The sequence below is a fragment of the Globicephala melas genome, chromosome 3 (genome assembly GCF_963455315.2).
Source record: "Globicephala melas chromosome 3, mGloMel1.2, whole genome shotgun sequence".
In the NCBI taxonomy this organism is placed as follows: domain Eukaryota; kingdom Metazoa; phylum Chordata; class Mammalia; order Artiodactyla; family Delphinidae; genus Globicephala; species Globicephala melas.
This window is the reverse complement of record NC_083316.1, coordinates 108,451,661-108,470,981: the sequence shown is the minus strand read 5'-3', so window position 1 is coordinate 108,470,981 and position 19,321 is coordinate 108,451,661. Positions and strand designations below refer to the sequence as shown.

The 19,321-nt window shown below is 36.0% G+C and overlaps 1 protein-coding gene across 8 annotated transcripts in view; it reads left to right on the top strand.

Moving 5' to 3' along the window:
• Positions 1-19,321, top strand: part of RAPGEF6 (Rap guanine nucleotide exchange factor 6) — a 217,805-nt gene that overhangs the window by 139,126 nt on the left and 59,358 nt on the right. For all 8 annotated transcript variants that reach the window (XM_030869701.2, XM_030869700.2, XM_030869706.2 and 5 more), the window contains 7 exons: positions 721-857; positions 3,534-3,692; positions 4,280-4,432; positions 8,982-9,146; positions 12,059-12,166; positions 13,817-14,020; positions 16,970-17,078. In XM_030869701.2, the coding sequence (XP_030725561.1) occupies positions 721-857; positions 3,534-3,692; positions 4,280-4,432; positions 8,982-9,146; positions 12,059-12,166; positions 13,817-14,020; positions 16,970-17,078 (1,035 nt within the window). The remainder of the gene's footprint in view (positions 1-720; positions 858-3,533; positions 3,693-4,279; positions 4,433-8,981; positions 9,147-12,058; positions 12,167-13,816; positions 14,021-16,969; positions 17,079-19,321) is intronic.

The window sequence follows — 19,321 nt, the reverse complement described above, 5'->3', positions numbered from 1 at the left end:
TAGTGATAAAGAATTGTACACTATGCTGTTTTCACAAGGCTTTCTTAAAAATTGAAATATGATTAACTTCCAGTTATCTGTAGATAGATAGCACCTTATTACTTCTATTTCAGCCTTAGCTGACTGCTTAAATGTTTTTTCCTTTATCTTTATTGCTCATGTATCTATACCAGGGAATGGCCTGAGGCAGGTATTCATACATTTGTTGGTTAAATTAAAGAGAGTTACCTTGTAGTTGCTTTGACAAATCTTAAACTAGTATTCACATTTGTTGTCCCTAATTTAATTACTTACTGACATTTATTAATAACTGTTTAAAAACTCTAGCCCAGAAAGAAACAGACAAAAGCCTTTTACACTAATCTATTAGATCAAAGGACATCACTAAATGTAACCACCATGGAATAGCATCTCCTGCTAGGAAAATTAGCTAAACTCTCCAGCTCATCTGAATCTGTGTAGTTTCCTGGTTCTCTCTGGAGGTTGTGAATTCTGGTGTCTTCCATTATGCCTGTATTTTCATGTGAATCTGAATATATCTGTTAACCAAATAACTGAATTTTTTTTAAGCAACAGTCATCTTGTATCTTGGTTTCTCTAGTTAAGCAGCATGAATTCCTAAGTTGATTAGAAAATTGGGTATTGGATTCTGGATTTTATTGTATCTTTTAAACTGTAGTCCTTGATGGTCACTAAACTAGAATTTCTGTTTTTTAACAGAACAGTTACTGGAGTTTATGCACCAGCTTCCTGCTTTTGCAAACATGACCATGTCTGTAAGGAGAGAACTCTGCTCAGTGATGATTTTTGAAGTGGTGGAGCAGGCTGGAGCTATTATTCTTGAAGATGGGCAAGAGGTAGGTTAGCAAATAGATGTTACACATTACTTGGTTATAGCAGCTAATTTTTAGAATAATTTAATTTTCATAAACTTGTGTAGATCTTGACTTTTAAAATTTATACAGTTTTTTAAATGACTGCTGAGTCTGGGATAGTTATAATTTCTGAAAAGATAAGTTTTGTTTTGTTTTTGCTTTATTTTGTCTTAATTTTGATTTCCTGGCAGTGGACCTTGCACAGAATAGATGTTCAGTAATTAATATTCATTGGACCAAATTTGTTTTTACTTCTCAAATTAAATTATAAGATTTTTAAAAAATTTTCTTAATTCTTTGTTTTGTTTTATTAATTTATTTTTTTCTTATTAGTCATCCATTTTATACACATCAGTGTATACATGTCAGTAATTATTGTTATATTAGTATATTTATAACATTATTATTAAAATGTTTTTCAAGTATGTAATCTCCTTATCCCTTTTTCTTATTATACATTTTTTTTTAAATGAAGGAAATGTATTGGTACCTGTGCCTCCTAGTAGACTGCTATCAGTTGAGGCATTATGTGACAATTCTATTTTCAGAAATGCTTGGATGGCAACTTGCGGATGGGCACAGGGAGGATTCAGAGGAATTGAAAAGTGTTACTGCTGTTAGGTAGCACTTCACTGGGTTTCTTATCGAACTGATAAAAATTAATGGTGAAATGTCAGTCAGTGCACATTGTCATATACTGCTAGTAGGGATATAAACAGTATTTCTGGAAAATCATTTAGAAATTTTTAACATGGGCTTCAAGGTATTAACAGCCTCTAACCCATTATTCCCCTTTTTAATGTCTCTCCTCCAGACACAATATAAAACTCAAAGAGTTATGCCAAAAGATACTCATTGCAGGATGTGTATAATAGTAAAAATTGGAAATGACCAAAATATATCCCCCCGAAAAAAACAGTGGTTAACTAAATTATTATATAGCCACAGGTATAATATTATATAGGTTTTCAAGTTATTTTAAAATTTGATAGATATCTTTGAGGGCAGGGGCCTTAGCTCTAGCTTTGTATACATGCTTTCTCCCTGTATCCTAGAAATCGTTTGGCACATAGGATATACTAAGAAAAAGTTTGATGAACAAATGAGTATAGTATTAAATTTTTTTAAAAGGACAGGATAGTCTAAATAGTTAAACAATATGAAATAATATAAACATGGGAGAAAAATACTAAACTTTTGATGACAACTGTATAAATAGTGGGGTTTTGAATAACTTTACTTTTCTACAAATATATTTTTAATATTCTTTTAATATTCTTCTTTTAATATTTTTTTTAATTTTCTTTTAATATTCCACGGTTCTGTCAGCAAAAATATGTTGTGTGCCTACTTTGTGCTAGGTACACAGTGAGGATAGTGGTGGAAAACTCCAATACAGCCCCTGTCCTCAAGTAATTTGTGTAATCCACAAATTCCACAATGAGTGTATTTTATATTTGAAATAACTAAAAATTAAAAAAAAAACAGTTTTGAAAAAGTATTTCTTGTTGCCAGTGATTCTCCTTCAGAACTGATAATCCAGATTTCCCTTAAATCACATTAAAACTGATTCACATTAAAATTGAAAGTTTAGGCTAATAAAAAGGATACCACATGAGAACAAATAGTCTTTCACTGATATACAATAGGCCTTAGAATATGTCTCCTTAGAACATTAAATACTTTGGTATAAATTGAGAGCAGTATTTTCTTAACATTAGGAGAAATTTTCAATATTTTTTAAGATATGCCTTAAAATTCAGGCTTTTAATAGTTTTTCTGAATTAATCACTAGCTCCCTTTTTTTTTCCTTTCTTTCTTTTGAATGTTTGCTATGTGCCAGACACTATTCTAATCACATGGTTTGTATTAAACTCATTTTTAATGGACACAAAAGTCCTGTGATAGGTAATGTTGTTATGCCCATTTTAGCAGTAAAGAAACTGAAGCCTAGGAGGTTAAATAACTTGCCCAGAGTCACTCAGCTAGTCAGTGGCAGATTCTGGATTCAAATTCCAAGAGCTGTTGGTCTTTTTTTTTTTTTTTTGTATTAATGGGACTGTGCCATTTGTAGCCTTTTATTTTTTTATTTTATTTTTGGCTGCATTGGGTCTTCGTTGCTGTACGCGGGCTTTCTCTAGTTGCAGTGAGCAGGGCTGCTCTTCGTTGCAGTGCGCAGGCGTCTCATTACGGTGGCTTCTCTTGTTGAGGAGCACAGGGTCTAGGCGTGGGGGCTTCAGTAGTTGTGGCTCACGGGCTCTAGAGCACAGGCTCAGTAATTGTGGTGCACGGGCTTAGTTGCTCCACAGCATGTGGGATCTTCACGGACTAGGGCTTGAACCCATAGTCCCCTGCATTAGCACGCGGATTCTTAGCCACTGCGCCACCAGGGAAGCCCAGAGCTGGTGGTCTTAACCATATCAGTTACTGAGAGTCCCCGATTTCATTTGGTGACTAAAAGAAGAAAGAGTAAAATAAACTTTAGTGGTTGGCTTAACAGGATTAGGGTGTTACTGACAGAGTATTTAGTAATATAATCAGATCTTCTTTTTTCTTTTTTAAATTATACGAGTTCTATATATTGATTGATTATTTTTCAAAGTTAACATGTAACCCTCTTTTCCCAAAGATTCTTAAAGCCTATATTTTTCTCTATAGCTTGACTCATGGTATGTTATTTTAAACGGCACTGTAGAAATTAGTCATCCAGATGGAAAAGTTGAAAATCTCTTTATGGGAAATAGTTTTGGAATTACACCCACTCTGGATAAGCAGTACACGCATGGAGTTGTTAGGACTAAAGTAGACGATTGTCAGGTAAGCTTATGTCTGCTTGTGTACTCTTGTTTCTTGATTTTAAATGGCTGAGCTTTTTTTTCCTTCCCCAAAATAAAATAGCTTGATTTGAGAATTGGGGGTTTGAAAAGCTCACAGTTAATAAAGGAAACTAGATTTTATATCAGACTCAAATATTTGTGGAATTGAACAAACTATACATACTTTAAAAGAGAATATATCTAATAAACGTTGATTTTTTAAATTTCTATCTGATATTAGCCAGCTCAGTCTCTTTTTTGTTTTTTTTCAATAGAGGAAGAAATAGGAACTTCTGAGTTGTTTGTTTCTAACTTACTCCTGCTTCATGTTTTCTTTGCATAGTGTCAGTTTTGAGAGAAGTAGATGCTCACTTCTCCTTTTAGAACAGAATTCAAATGGATTTAATTTCTTTGGTCTCTTTGTGCATGAATTATTTATTTTATCTTGATTTTTGTTAAGGAATGAAGGGATGAAATAAAAAAGAACTTATGCCACTTGAGTTCTCACCTTTGTGCTCTGCCTTGGTGCATAGTGATATATTTATGTATTATAGGTTCATTAATTGTCCCCATGTTGTTCTCGGACAGTTTGTCTGCATAGCCCAGCAGGATTATTGGAGAATTTTAAATCATGTGGAAAAAAATACCCATAAAGTTGAGGAAGAAGGAGAAATTGTTATGGTACATGAGCACCGTGAACTAGATCGCAGTGGAACCAGGAAAGGACACATTGTAATCAAGGTGGGTATTTTTTACTTATTTTTCTTGTTATTGATAGAATAAAGCTTTCATCTTGCTTAAAAGGTTTTGAACCACTTTTTGAGTAGTGCAAGATAATTCATTAACTTTGGGATCTAGTGTAAATAAATGTGTTAATTCTTTTGACTTCTTCTAAGTTGGTTTTTACACATTTTATTGAGGAAGGGTAACATTACCATTTAATATCAGTATGGAAAGATATTATTTAGAATATACCAGTCAGAATTTTCCTTCTCAAATTTATTGTATGATCCGTTGATAATGGGAATTAATTTCATCAAAGACAGCAATATTTAGAAACAAAACAGAAATTGAAAGGACCAACCATAAATGCATAAAGAATCCTAGATGAGTGCTTACTAGATCTCTGTGGCATTGAAATAGACATTAACTTCTCTGAAGCTCAATTTTCATATCTGAAAATGGGGATGCTATGGCAGGGCTTTATTAGGGCTAAATGTGGCAAATCAAAAGCCTTAGCATGCTATAGAATCTGAGTATTACTACCCATATTGTTTTCCCTTCTCTAATTCCTTCTCTCCCCTATTCCTTGCCCCCTTGCCTTCCACTCTCCCATCTCCCTGTCTCTTTTATGACATGTAGATGTAAAATAGAGCAATTCTAGGTGCAAGAGAAGAAGTAAATGCATGACCTTCTTTTCTTTTCAAGCAAGTCTTGGTTGCAAAATAAGTACATGTGTTATTTTTCATTATAAGTGCAGAAGCTTTATTTAACAATAAGAGGGACTGGTGTCAGATAAGATATTTCTCAGGAGTCAGGCTATTCCTCAACACTGTCTTTTTCTTCTCCTAAGTTGATAGGCGTAAGCTTTCTATGTAGAAAAAAATGAGTATATATGTGGACTGCCATAGACTATCTTTTTATGAAGGCTCATAGTGAGCCTTATATTTTTATAATTTCTTTTTTCTTTTTATAAATTTATTTATTTTTGGCTGCATTGGGTCTTTGTTGGCTTTTTTCTAGTTGCAGCGAGCAGGGGCTACTCTTTGTTGTGGTGCACAGGCTTCTCATTGCGGTGGCTTCTCTTGTTGTAGAGCACGGGCTCTAGGCACACGGGCTTCAGTAGTTGTGGCTTGCAGGCTCTAGAGTGCAGGCTCAGTAGTTGTGGCACATGGGCTTAGTTGCTCCGCAGCATGTGGGATCTTCCTGGACCAGGGCTCAAACCCATGTCTCCTACATTGGCAGGCGGATTCTTAACCACTGCGGCACCAGGGAAGCCCTGTAATTTCAAACTTACAGAAGAGTTGCAAGAACAGTACAGAGAACACCCTGACTCAGATTCCCCAAATGTTAACATTTCACTGCATTTTCTCCATTATCATCAGTCTTTTTCAACCGTTTGAGAGCAGTCTGCAAATGTGATGCCTCCTCACTCCTAAATGTTTCATTGTGTATATCCTAAAAGCAAGAACAGTCTCCTATATAAACACCATAGAAACCTTCAAGTTAGGAAATGTACATTGATAAAGTAAAACCATTCAGTCCACAGATGCTATTTAGATTTTCACCAACTATCCCAACAATGGCTCTTTTTTCCTTTTTGGTTCAGAATCTCATCCAGGCACACAGTTGCATTTAGTTATCATGTCACTTAAGTCTACGCCAGGAACAGTCTTTCCCTATTCACGTTCTCAGCAGTTTTAAAGAATACAGCCCTTACAGTCTGTACTATGACCCTCAGACAAGATCTGTCCTGTGTTGCCTCATGCCCAGACTACAGTCATGCTTTCCAGGCAGGAGTTCCACAGAAATAATGTTGTGCTTTTCTCAGTGCATCATTTCAGGGAGCATACAATGTCAACCTATCTCACCACCAGTGAAGTTAACCTTAATCACCTGGTCCTCTTGGTGTCTGTCAGGTTTCTTCACTTAAAGCCACCATTTTACCCTTTGTAATTGATGAGCATTTGGAGCATTGATGTTCTGAGATAGTGTCAGTATGTCTTACAAACCTCTATCCACCAGTCTTTACTTCGATTGACTACTCCTGCCTGTAATGGTGATTTTCTATTTCCATTATTTCTTCTACATTTATTGTCATTCTACTGTAAGAATGAGCATTCTCCCCTCTTTAATTATATTGTTACGGTCTCATGTATTGTATTCCCTTACCATCAGTGTTGTTCTGATCATCAGATTGTCCCAGATTTGGCCAGTGGGACTCTCTTAAGGCTGATTCCTGTATCCTTTTGACATGTCCCCATCATTTTTTGAGAGCTTCATTATTATCTGGCAAAACGAGATGTTCCAGGCTCATCTTTCACTGCCCCTGCTTTGGAATCAGACATTTCTCCAGAGAGCCCTGGATCCTTCTAGTAGAGAACAGCATTAAAAAACCAAGATCTGGGCGCTCTGTTCACTGCTACTGTGGTGTCATTGCTTCTAGAACTTTTCATCAGACAGAGGTAGGAAATATATGTATTTATTTACTGTAAATTCATACACACCTATATCTTCTTATATGTATCTATTGATAACAGTCAAGAGTTCATACCAGTACTCCCAGTTCTAGTACTATACCACAAAGTTTTTGGTAGCCTTTTCCTTCCCCTACTTGTAAATACTTTAGCCAACAGTGGCTCTTGTTATGCTCTGTATATTTACTTATTTGTTCATCATAACCAACCTCTACCATGCCAGCCATCTCCTTCACCTGCCCACTCTGCGTACCCTGTCACCCAGCATCCACCTTATTAGATGCTAGTGAGCAATTTGGTAACATGCCTCTGCATGACAATGGGACTTGTCTTTTTTTTTTTTAAAAAAAAAGATTGATTTATTATTTATTTATTTTATTTATTTTTGGCTGTGTTGGGTCTTAATTGCGGCACGTGGTATCTTCTTGTGGTGCATGGACCACTCTCTAGTTGTGGCGTGCGGGTTTTCTCTTCTCTAGTTGTGGTGCACAAGCTCCAGCGCACGTGGGCTCTGTAGTTTGTGGCACGTGGGCTTGCTAGCTGAGGTGTGCAAGCTTAGTAGTTGTGGTGCCTGGGCTTAGTTGCCCCGTGGCATGTGGGGTCTTAATTCTCTAAACAGGAATCAAACTCGAGTCCCCTGCATTGTAAGGTGGATTCTTTGCTACTGAACCACCAGGGAAGTCCCAGGGACTTGTCTTTAAATACAGTTTTGAGGGCTTCCCTGGTGGCGCAGTGGTTGAGAGTCTGCCTGCCGATGTAGGGGACGCGGTTCGTGCCCCGGTCCGGGAAGATCCCACGTGCCGCGGAGCAGCTGGGCCCGTGAGCCATAGCCGCTGAGCCTGCATGTCCGGACCGCAACGGGAGAGGCCACAACAGTGAGAGGCCCGCGTACCGAAAAAAAAAAAAAAAAAAAAAAGAACGGTTTTGAATATATGGCCTAGTCTCCACAGAGATCCTGCCTCAGTGATTTAGCTAATCAGAATAATGGCCTTTCTTTAACATGTTGATCATTTCCACCCCTGACTTAGCTATATATGATCTAAGAACCGCATTTTAAGTGAACTCAGATTGTGATTTGCCTTAATGATAGACCCAATTTGGTGTTCTTGGGGTATTTTGGAGGGTGGGAGAAGAATAGGAATGACCTGTGGTTGTCTTGTCCCTTAAATAGGTAATTCAAAGAGCCTTTCCTCTGACTTCCTTCTAGAGAAATGATTTACATACCTTATTAGCAGTGGGGTACCCTTTTTTATTTTTTAATAAATTCTTAAATAAGAACACTGTTAGTATTAATCTATGTTTGCCATGCAATAATTCTGGCCAGTGAAATTCTTTGGATGAATGCAACAAATTGAAATTTGAGGTTATGGGCAACAGTTGGTTTTTATATTTGGCTTAACATCTGGTTAATTTCTGTATTTGTTTTGTGTACCCATTTTTGAAAATGCTGCTAAGGTAATAAAGTTTAACACTGATTCAGAAGCTCAAGAAGGAGCAGTAGATAAATGTTGTTTGCATTCCTTTTTATAAATTGGGAAACAGGCAAGGAGTTAAACTCTGAGTTAATGTAAAAACTATCTATAGAACTTCTGGTTCCTCTGGTGAACTAGAATGAAGAAACCATAGAAGAGGAAACCTCTATTCCCGGAAGTAACAACAATAAAACAAGCTATCTTGAGCTGCTATGTTGTTCCTATAGCCTGGGACAGAAGAGAATTTAAGGATGATTAAATTTGGAAGAAAACTTTATTTACTTCTTTAATTTAACTCTTACCTCTTCCTTCTCTTTACTCGCGACAGTCATTACATTATCCCCCCATTCCTATGATGAAATGCCAATAAAAACAACTACGGCCGAGTAAATGCTGTTGTGCATGTTTATTCCTCTGCCTTTTCTCTCTCTAAACCTCTGGGTGATGGTGGACTACAACCTAGAGAGACTACCTACTCCCAGTGCTGAGGGTTTTAAAGGTGAAACTTTACTTCAAGGACTTTGTAATAGAGTGGCTACAAAAGGAAGTAATCAATAGGAGTTCTTTGGTTCCTGAACTACTTGTTTATTTTCTAATTCTTCTTATATTTTTCTTTTTTAGGCAACACCTGAGCGTCTCATCATGCATTTAATAGAAGAGCATTCCATTGTGGACCCAACTTATATAGAAGATTTCCTATTAACTTATAGAACATTTCTTGAAAGTCCTTTGGATGTTGGGACCAAACTATTGGAATGGTTTAAAATTGACAGCTTAAGGGATAAGGTTGGTTTTATAATTATAAAAGGCATGAAAGTGATTTTAAATTTTATTCCCCCGAAACCTTTTGCAACTGACAAATTAAATGTTTATTTTGATAAAATTCAGTTCGCCTAAAAAGTTAGTGAATCAGTATAGACATCTCTCTGCTTGGTTACTTTTATGACAGAATAAAATGTTAAAAGTGGATATTTTGCCTTTTAAAAGGCAAAAACTGAAAGCAGGCTGTGGTGTAGCTGTAAATTCAGAAGGTGGATGATAATATTTTTACACTTTATCAAAATACTTGGTGGTTACTGAGGAGATCAATAAAACATTTAAAAGTCATTTAATAGTTTAGAAAGACTATCCACCAAGTAAATTTTTTTAAGAGGGCTTAGAAACAATCTAAATAGAATTAGAAATACATTTATTTTTGAGTTAAAGACTTTATAATCATTTTAAAACAGTTTATCTTTTTGACCTTAATTTATCACTGCTGTAACTTATTTTAATCTAGCTTTGAGTTTTGTTTTTTTTTTTGCATTAAACATTGTTTGCTGTTATAAATAGATTATCTTACCTTATTTTATGGGGTGTTTGTACTTCCCATGGAAAGAATAGTGATACTGGTACATTACTACCAGTAAACTACCTCAGTAACAGGTAGGAAGTTAGTCATTTTAAGAAAAATAAAAGTAGGGCCATAGTAATTAATAATTGCCTGGTGTATCTTTCTGAGTTATACTTTAAGGGAAATAAGTTAGATGTAGTTGGACTGTGGAATTCTATCGTCTAGGAAACTCAGGTGTCCAAAACTACAGGCTTGCCTTCCCCCTGATTTTGAAATTATATATAGTTACTTACGTCGCTGAGGAAATAAAGGCATGCTAGAGAATGAACAAACATATGATTTAGGGACAACTTAAATATTCATGTGTAAAAGAATGAAGTTTGACCTTTATACCGTATTCAGCATTAACTCAAAATGGATCAGAAACATAATATTAGAGCTAAAACTATAATACTCTTCAAAGAAAGGAAGGGGTGAAAAAAAATCATGACCTTGGATTAGGCAATGGTTTCTTAGGTATGATACCCAAAGCTCAACCTTGAACAATGGAAAAAACAGATATATTGAACTTCATCAAAATTAAAACCTTTTCTACATTAAAGGTACTATCAGGAAAAACAGGACAACACATGGAATAGGAGAATATATTTGCAAATCATATGTCTGATAAGGGTCTAGTATCCAGAATGTATAAAGAACTCTTACAACTCAACACCAAAAAGACAATACAATTTAAAATGGACAAAGGACTTGAATAGACATTTCTCCCAAGAAGATATGTAAATGGCCAGCAATCACATGAAAAAGATGTTCAATGTCATTAGTCAGGGAAATTGCAAATCATAACCACAGTGATGGTTTTGTTCACTTCACACCCACTAAGATGACTTAAAAAAAGGAAAGGAAATAACAAGCATTTTAAGGGTGTTGATGTGGAGAAAATGGAATTCCCATACTTGCTTATAGTAATGTAAAATGGTGTAGCTGCTGTGGAAAATAGCTTAGCGGTTCTTCAAAAAGTTAAACATAGAATTACCGTATAACCCAGTAGTTCTACTCCTGAAGCATATATCCAAAAGAGCTAATAGGTGTGCAAACAAAAGTTTGTAAGCAGTGTTCATAGCAGCACTATTGATGATGGCCAAAATGTGGAAACAACCCAAATGTCCATCAACTGATGAATGGATAAACAAAATATGGTATACCATATAATGAAATATTATTCAGCCATTAAAAAAAATGAAATACTGATACATGCTGCAACATGCATAAACCTTGAAAATATTATGGTAAGACAAAGAAGCCAGTCATAAAAGATCACATATTGTATGAGATATCCAGGTAGACAAATCACAGAGACAGAAAAGCAAGTAAGTAGTGGCTGTTAGGGGCTGGAAGAAGGGTAGAATGGGAGGTGACTGCTTATTGGGAATGGAGTTTTCTTTTGGGGTGATGAAAATGTTCTAGAACTAGTAGTGGGGACGGTTGTACACAATTGTGAATGTGCTAAATGCCACTGAATTGTACACTTTAAAGTGGTTAAAATGGTGGATTTTATGTGTATTTTACCACTATTTTAAAAGTATATGACTTAAATTACTTATATTATTAGGCACTTTTTTTTTTCCTTTTTTTAGATTTTGGAAAATTCTCTGGCTTATTTCTTTTGATCTTATTTTGGCTCCTCTGTCTTTTCTTAATATTCAGAAGCTTTTTATTATTATTAATATTTATTGGAGTGTAGTTGCTTTACAGTGTTGTATTTCTGCTGTACAGCAAAGTGAATCAGGTATACGTATACATATATCCCCTCTTTTTTGGATTTCCTTTGCATTTAGGTCACCACAAAGCACTGAGTAGATTTCCCTGTAGACACATTATTTAATTCAACCTCCATTTGTTTTTAACTTTTCTGTTAATCTGTGGTACAAAGTAATAAATCAGTTCACAACTTTGAAAATACACAGTATTTACGAAGGAAGTTTCAGATTTTTATTACAATTTTGGTGAAACATGTTCTCAGCTAAAGAAACACTTTTGACATTTGTCTGCTCTTGGCGGCTTGCGTTTTAAGATACTGTCCAAAATATATATCCCATGTACTTCTTACATGTTAGTATACAGGCTTGTTTTTTCAGTGAAGGCGGTCTTGGCTTTCTCTGTTACTTGTGTACGTAAGGAAGCAAAAGCTCAAACTAAAACATGCCTCTCTGTTAGAATGAGCCTTTTGTGTGTGAGCAGGTGGGCAAAGGGATTAGCCATAAAGCTCAATTTCCCCTCGGTTTAAGACATGCTTTTGGAACCTACTTTTGCAGAAAGAATGCCTCTCGTATAATCGTATGCTGCCTCTTCCATGTTTCCGCAGGTAACACGGATTGTATTATTATGGGTAAATAATCATTTTAATGATTTTGAAGGTGATCCTGCTATGACTCGATTTCTGGAGGAATTTGAAAAAAATCTGGAAGATACAGTAAGGCTCAGAAGAATTTTATCTTCTTCGGAGTTTAGGGATTCCTACTAACCTCCCACCCCACCCCCGAAGAATAGCAACTCAGAACAGCTTTCATCTTCTCCTGTGTCTTGATTGCCTGTTCTGAGAACTTCTAAATCTGTATTCTAGACTTCTGTTCATCCTCTGCTACTTCAGCCCAAACAAAAATCATGCTTCTTCCACAGTCTTCACTGATTTAGGCATACAAATACACATACTTTATCAGATCTACTTTAGACTTTCTAAGTCTCCCTTCTGCATGTGATTTCACTTGTTCTTAATATACAACACCTACAATTAATACCCTCAAGGTCTTCTTAACTTTCATGGTAGCTATTTATAAATCCATTTTATTCTCCCTATTAGATATAAAACTTTGAACTGCAACTGGGTTATCTGCTCCAAGAAACTTGAAATTTTAGGAAGTAAATAATAATGCAGCTCAGGAGTCAGATTGCCTGAATTAACATTCAGACTTCACCACTTGGTGCATATGTGAACTTGGACAAGTTGTCCAACCTTATATGCCTCAGTTGTCTTATTTTATAGACAGTAGCCTCTAGATTGTTGAGATTGTTGTGAGGATTTTAGTGAGTTAATAAACATAAGAATCTGCCAGCAAAACCTGGCACATAGCACATTTTCAAGAACCATTGTTATTACTCATATAGTACAAGTGGGTTAAGTTGAATAAAGAGGGGGAAATTGGCAGATTATTTTGTCCCTTTCCTTACCTCTTGGTTCCTGTAGCCTTTTCAGCAGCACATCTGCTCTATGTGAAATGGGGGGGATGAACAGGGAACTTGATTAAGAGGTCCATAGAGGCTCTTCCAGTGCTGGCTATGTAAATATTCAAGGGGCTTATGGAAAATAGAAACTGCCTTACAATCATGGGATTTTTTCCCCCAGTAATCGAGTCAGTCATCAAGTATTTATTGAATTCTACTTTATACTCCAAGCTGTTATGTAGGATCACAACAGGTGTAAGACTTGGTTCCTACCCTGAAAAAAATTTAGCTTCTTGTTATAGACATGAGATTTACTTAGTACACTATTCGAGAATAGTTAAATATTAAACTGATATTAGAACCTGAAAGTTAGAATATTACTAAGTTTAAGGAAGATCTAAAATAATATAGGAAGATCTAAAATAATATAAGAATAATATTTCTAGAAGAGATGGAGACTTGAATGTGTCTTTGAATGTTAGACAATGTTGGGAAGGTGGTTCAAGTCCTTTAAGGTTTTAAATAAAGGTTTAAAAAGATTCTGGTTTTATGTAACAGCCAGGAGATAAGCAAGATGGTAATAACATTATGTATTAGTAAGGTTCAGAAAATGAAGAAGAAATTTTTTTTGTCATCCCTCTCTAAATGAGACATCACTTTGAAATCTTTTCTAACCTTTTCTAGAAACTTTAAAAAAAATCATATTAAGAGATCTTATTCTTGAGAGTGCTCTAGGGTGGAATGTTTCCCTCCTTCAGTTTTATTTACCCCTATTTATATGTTCTTTATTTCCTCTATATTTTAAATATAGCTCTAATTCTAATAATTTTAGGTGATTTATAAAAGCCTATAGGAATAAATATATACATTTATATATACCTTACCCATTTCTACTTTCTAGAAAATGAATGGTCATCTCCGGTTATTGAATATTGCCTGTGCTGCAAAGGCTAAGTGGAGACAGGTTGTGCTGCAAAAGGCTTCCCGGGAGTCCCCTCTGCATTTCAGCCTAAATGGAGGAAGTGAGAAGGCATTTGGTATTTTTGTTGAAGGTGTAGAACCTGGTAGCAAAGCTGCTGATGCAGGACTGAAACGTGGTGATCAGGTAAGTAAATAACAACCACTTAAAGCCTTTTTATAAGTAATAGGTGTGCTACTTTTTTCCTCATCTGATATTTCTTCAAGTAAGCATGGTAAAGTTTAGGAAGTATTTTTTAAGCTTCTTTTTAGAGGTAGTATTTTTTAAATCGTTTATTTTAAAAATGTCTTTGTCATATATCCGTTACTTTTAATGGTAAATTTGATATAGTACATCCAGAAACAGCATGGTAGTCTGGCCACTATCAACCTGAATGGTCCTGCATATCCTCCAAGGATTAGGACCTCTATCAGTTGGCAACTTCACAGTATTCCAGAAAGATCCATATGAGAATTAGCACCCTACCCTTGCATGCTGTAAAGGAGTAAGCACTTCTATCTGTACTCTAAGTGGCCTAAGATTACCATAAATGATGGTTTTGGTTTAAGTAATGTTCATATGGTAACAGAACTACATCCATAAGCAGAGTGAGCTGGCTGAGGGACTAGGAAAAGGAAGGAGACACTGGGAGTAAGTTGATAGGAATTTATTCTCTCCATGTAGGCATTAGTTAACTATAGAACAATATATTTCAAAAGTGAGATTACAGACAGCCTTTTTACTAAAAAATACAATTCCTAGACCCACCTCAGTCTTAGTAATCATATTAATCACATTCTACAGAGATGAAGACTGGAAATCTGTATTTTGAACAAAGCTCTCTAGATAATTCTCCTGTACACCAAAGAGTCTAGATAATTCTCATGTACACCAAAGAGTGGTTTCTCATCTAGCTGAATCACTTGGGAAGCTGAATTTGTTCCACTTAAAAATTTTGGTTTGTTCACACGTTCATTTAGAATGTGACTTTATTTTACTTTTAACCAAACCATACTGTCATTTTTTTTAAATTAAGAGGGCATTTACAGGGACTTCCCTGGTGGTTCAGTGGGTAAGAGTCCATGCTTCCACTGCAGCGGGCACAGTTTCAATCCCTAGTCAAGGAACTAAGATCCCGCATGCCACGAGGCCAAAAAAAAGAGGGCATTCACATTATGAAAAGGTCTATACTTCAGGACAGTGGCTCTCAACCAGCAGTAATTTTGTCACCCAGGAGACATTTGGTGATGTCTGGAGTTATTTTTGATTGTCATGACTTGGGAATTACTACTGGCATCTAGTGGATAGAGGCCAGGGATACTGCTAAAGAGCCTACAACACCCCGTGACAAAGCAGCCACCACAACAGAGTTATCCAGACCAAATATTAATAGTGCAAGGGGTTAAGAAACTCACACATAATAAGTAAAACGTATATCGTAATAATATATTTTAAAATTTAGAAAATGATGTAATTTTAGAAAAGAAACTCTGATATAATGTTTTAATGATTCCCTTCTTCCCATAAGGGAGTTTTATAGAATAGAGATTTCTGGACCTTACTCAGACTACTCATTAAGAATATCTAGTAGCAAGGAACCTGGAGTCATTATATTTATTGTTCTAGTATTTTTTGGTAAACATATTTAAGAATCTCGTTCTTCACAGGAAGAAAAAAAAGAGAAAAATCCAGTGGTTTCATTCCTGACAGAGGAGAGAAATTTATCATGTTTTTAATTCTTCCCTCAGTCCTCCCAAGTATGGTTGAAATTATCTGAGATTTTAGATCTAGATTATAAGTCATTTTTTAACATTATGGATGTTCTCTTTTAAGAGTACTTTGACATTTGCATTAAGTTTCATAAGCTTATTATTAACAGTCATTTAGATATTTGCACCTGCCATACTGATTTCATCGATCACCTCCACTTCATCTACGCCCATATGTCCCCATTATTTTATCTCACGATTGTCTTCTAATACTTCTAGTACCTTTTCTAGTACTTTTTTCAAAAAGGGTGAATGAGTACTGTAACTTTGTGTCCTTACATGTCTTGATGATACTTTTTTGTTCAATTTTTTATCACAGTCATTCTTCCCTCAGAACATTAAAGTCACAGAAAAGTATCACATCACTTAGTGTGGCTCAAAAGAAGTCCAAACCATCCTTTATTTTTCTTTTCCAGGTACCTCTGGTTCTTCTCCTCCCTACTACCACCACCACCACCAACCCCCACAGTGATCCTTATAGAGTCTTTGTTCTAAGTCTTTGGAATTCAGAATTTTCATGGGATCTTTTTTTTTTTTAAATCTATTTATTTATTTTCCTGGTACTAGATGATCCATTTCAGTATGTAGACTGAAGACGTTTTTGAACTCTGGGGATTTTACTTCTGTGACTTTTTTTTTCTTTTTCTTTTCCTAATATTTTGTTTCTCACTCTTTTTTATCCTTTTGAAATCTTTGTGTCAATCCTTGAGATCTGTCCTCTGTGCTGCCTTTTTTTTCTCATTGTGTTTATCTCTTTATCCTTCTTCCTTGGAATTAGTACTTTTTGAATAAGCTTCCTGATGATTCTGAGGTGCAGCCAAGTTTGTGAAGCCCTGATGTGAGTGATCAGCAGTGTCAAATGGAGCAAGACCCCATCACAATTGTGCTTGTTGCTTTTTTTTTTTTTTTTGCGGTACGCGGGCCTCTCACTGTTGTGGCCTCTCCCGTTGCGGAGCACAGGCTTCAGACGCGCAGGCTCAGCGGCCACGGCTCACAGACCCAGCCGCTCTGCGGCATGTGGGATCTTCCCGGACCGGGGTACGAACCCGTGTCCCCTGCAACGGCAGGCGGACTCTCAACCACTGCGCCACCAGGGAAGCCCAGGAGTGAACTTTAAAAAAAAAATGTTTATAGTAGAGATTTAGGAAAATACCACAATACAGAGAAAAAAAGTTAGGTAGTAATTCCACTACTCACAGAGTTAACCATTGTTCACACACAGGTGCATTTTATTTAAGTTTTATTTTTTCACCATTAAACTTAAGATTGCAGAAATAACTAATACTGTTTTTGTCTTAATTTGTATTTTTCAAACACTTTTCTCAAGATAATGGAAGTAAATGGACAAAACTTTGAGAATATAACGTTTGTGAAGGCCCTTGAAATTTTGAGGAATAATACTCATCTTGCGCTTACTGTAAAGACCAACATTTTTGGTGAGTTTTGTTGTCAAAAACTATCTGAGCCCTTTTGTTTGGTGATACAAAAGAAAAGAATCACTACAGTGAAAGGGAGGATAGTAAAAATACTTAAAAAATGTTTCTATCTAAGCTTTTTGAACATTTTTAGGATCTTTAGTGCTGAGATATAGTATTCTGTATTCTAGAATTTTTATTTGTATTTATTTTGAAATCTTAGTTTTAAAATAGGTGTACAACTACATTTAGTCATTTATGAAATGTCTACTGAGTGTCTATTATGTACCGTACTTTGCCTGGAGATACTGAATGAAACTTAGATTGATCTGAATGAAACTGAGAAGTCATAGTAGGCTTTTTTTCTCCCTGCTAATGTGCAAATGTCTACTTCTAATGTTTTAGCTAGCTTTCTGAAATAATAATATGAATGCCAGATTAGCTGTTTCATGGAAATAAATTGAGTAAAACATTGAATTAATTAATCAGTGAATTGCCAATTTTTAATAACAGTATACCTTTCTTTGTAAAAATATTGATTACTGTTCCTATAGTATGTTTTAATCATGTTCCTATTTGAATGAAGCAAGGACTAAGCTTGTACTTTTAACTTAATCTACTATTTGGGTTTGTTTTTTTTTTTTTTTTCAACTTTTGGAAGACTGTGACTTAGTTTGATTAGATTTCATAGGATTTTCTCTGAAATTCTGAGAAGGGCAACAGTAAAAAAAAGTGTAGCAATTAAAAACTATCAAAGAAAATTTAAGAGTCCTTATAAAGTAGGAAGGAAAAAAATTCTCTACATCATTTAGGTTGAAATTTGAGGAATAAGAGTTGAATTTTAAAACTGTGCCTATGGAAAAGGACATGTGTGTGTGTTTTCCCCCCACTTTGACTCCTCCTTATCCTGCACTTAGTCATAATGAAAAATGAAACATTTGGTTTTTCACTTGAGTCCCTTTCACTGAATTACGTCATGCTAAATCTGGCATATAACAGTCTATTGGCAATTTCCAAATATTATATAAGTTTAGCATAGAATAAGTAAGCCTTAACAGTTTTCGGATTTCCTAGACTTTGGACTAGTATCTAGAAATATCGACTTTTGGGTTAAAATAAAAGGATTCTGATTTTGAAAAATATGAAAGCAGAGGTTGCTCTGACACTTAAAGCATATTGTTTAGTCTCTCTCTTCAGTTTCTCCAGCTCTGTTTCATAGGGTTCTTTTTTTTATTATTATTTTTTGGCTGTTTTGGATCTTCATTGCTGTGCATGGGATTTCTCTGGTTCCAGCGAGCAGGGGCTACTCTTCATTGCGGTGCGCAGGCTTCTCATTGCAGTGGCTTCTCTTGTTGTGAAACACAGGCTCTAGGTGCGCAGGCTTCAGTAGTTGTGGCACACGGGCTCAGTAGTTGTGGCTCGCAGCCTCTAGAGCACAGGCTCAGTAATTGTGGCACACGGGCTTCGTTGCTCTGTGGCATGTGTGATCTTCCCGAACCAGGGCTCGAACCCATGTCCCCTGCATTGGCAGGTGGATTCTTTACCAGTGTGCCACCAGAGAAGTAGCATCAGTACCTTTAAATTTTTTTGTTCCTGGCACATAATAATTACTAACTAGTATCAAATGTGGTTGTGTATAAAAACATAGAGGTAGTATAATGTAGTGGTTAACAACATGGACCCTGGGAGACAAAATTGATCTGAAGGCTGCAAGAGGAAGAGAAACCACAACCTCCAAACTCTTTGGATGGTGAGAAGCAATTGCCCAACAGAACCCTAGATTGGATGTTGCAGAGTGTGGGAGTTACGTGGTGCTACAGAAGGGGGCCCGTACCCTCAAGACCTCCTTCCTTGCCTCAGCCAGAGTGTAATCAGCCAACATTCTCCCCATGCGAAAAACACCAAAGAGTATCTCATAGAAATATTAGTAGAAAATTTGTTGAAATGGAGCATTTTAGTCTGGATGTGGTGCCTGGAATAAAGTTCCAGTAACTCTGGCATTATCATGAAGCAAAGTTGAGCGATTAGGTCATCCTGCATGGAATTCACAGTCAGAACACCTACAAAAAGACAAGCTGTGACCAGAAAACAGATTTGTTTAGATGATACTAGGTACTTGGTCATCTTGTGTTAATTAGAACTGACAGCAAGGGATCACCAGTTATAAGAGAACCAGGATTTTTGAGGGGTGATGGTGAAGAACCTAGTAAGTGAGCTTACAGATTTTGGAGAAAATAGTTAATTTGAGGAGGAGAAGAAAACCA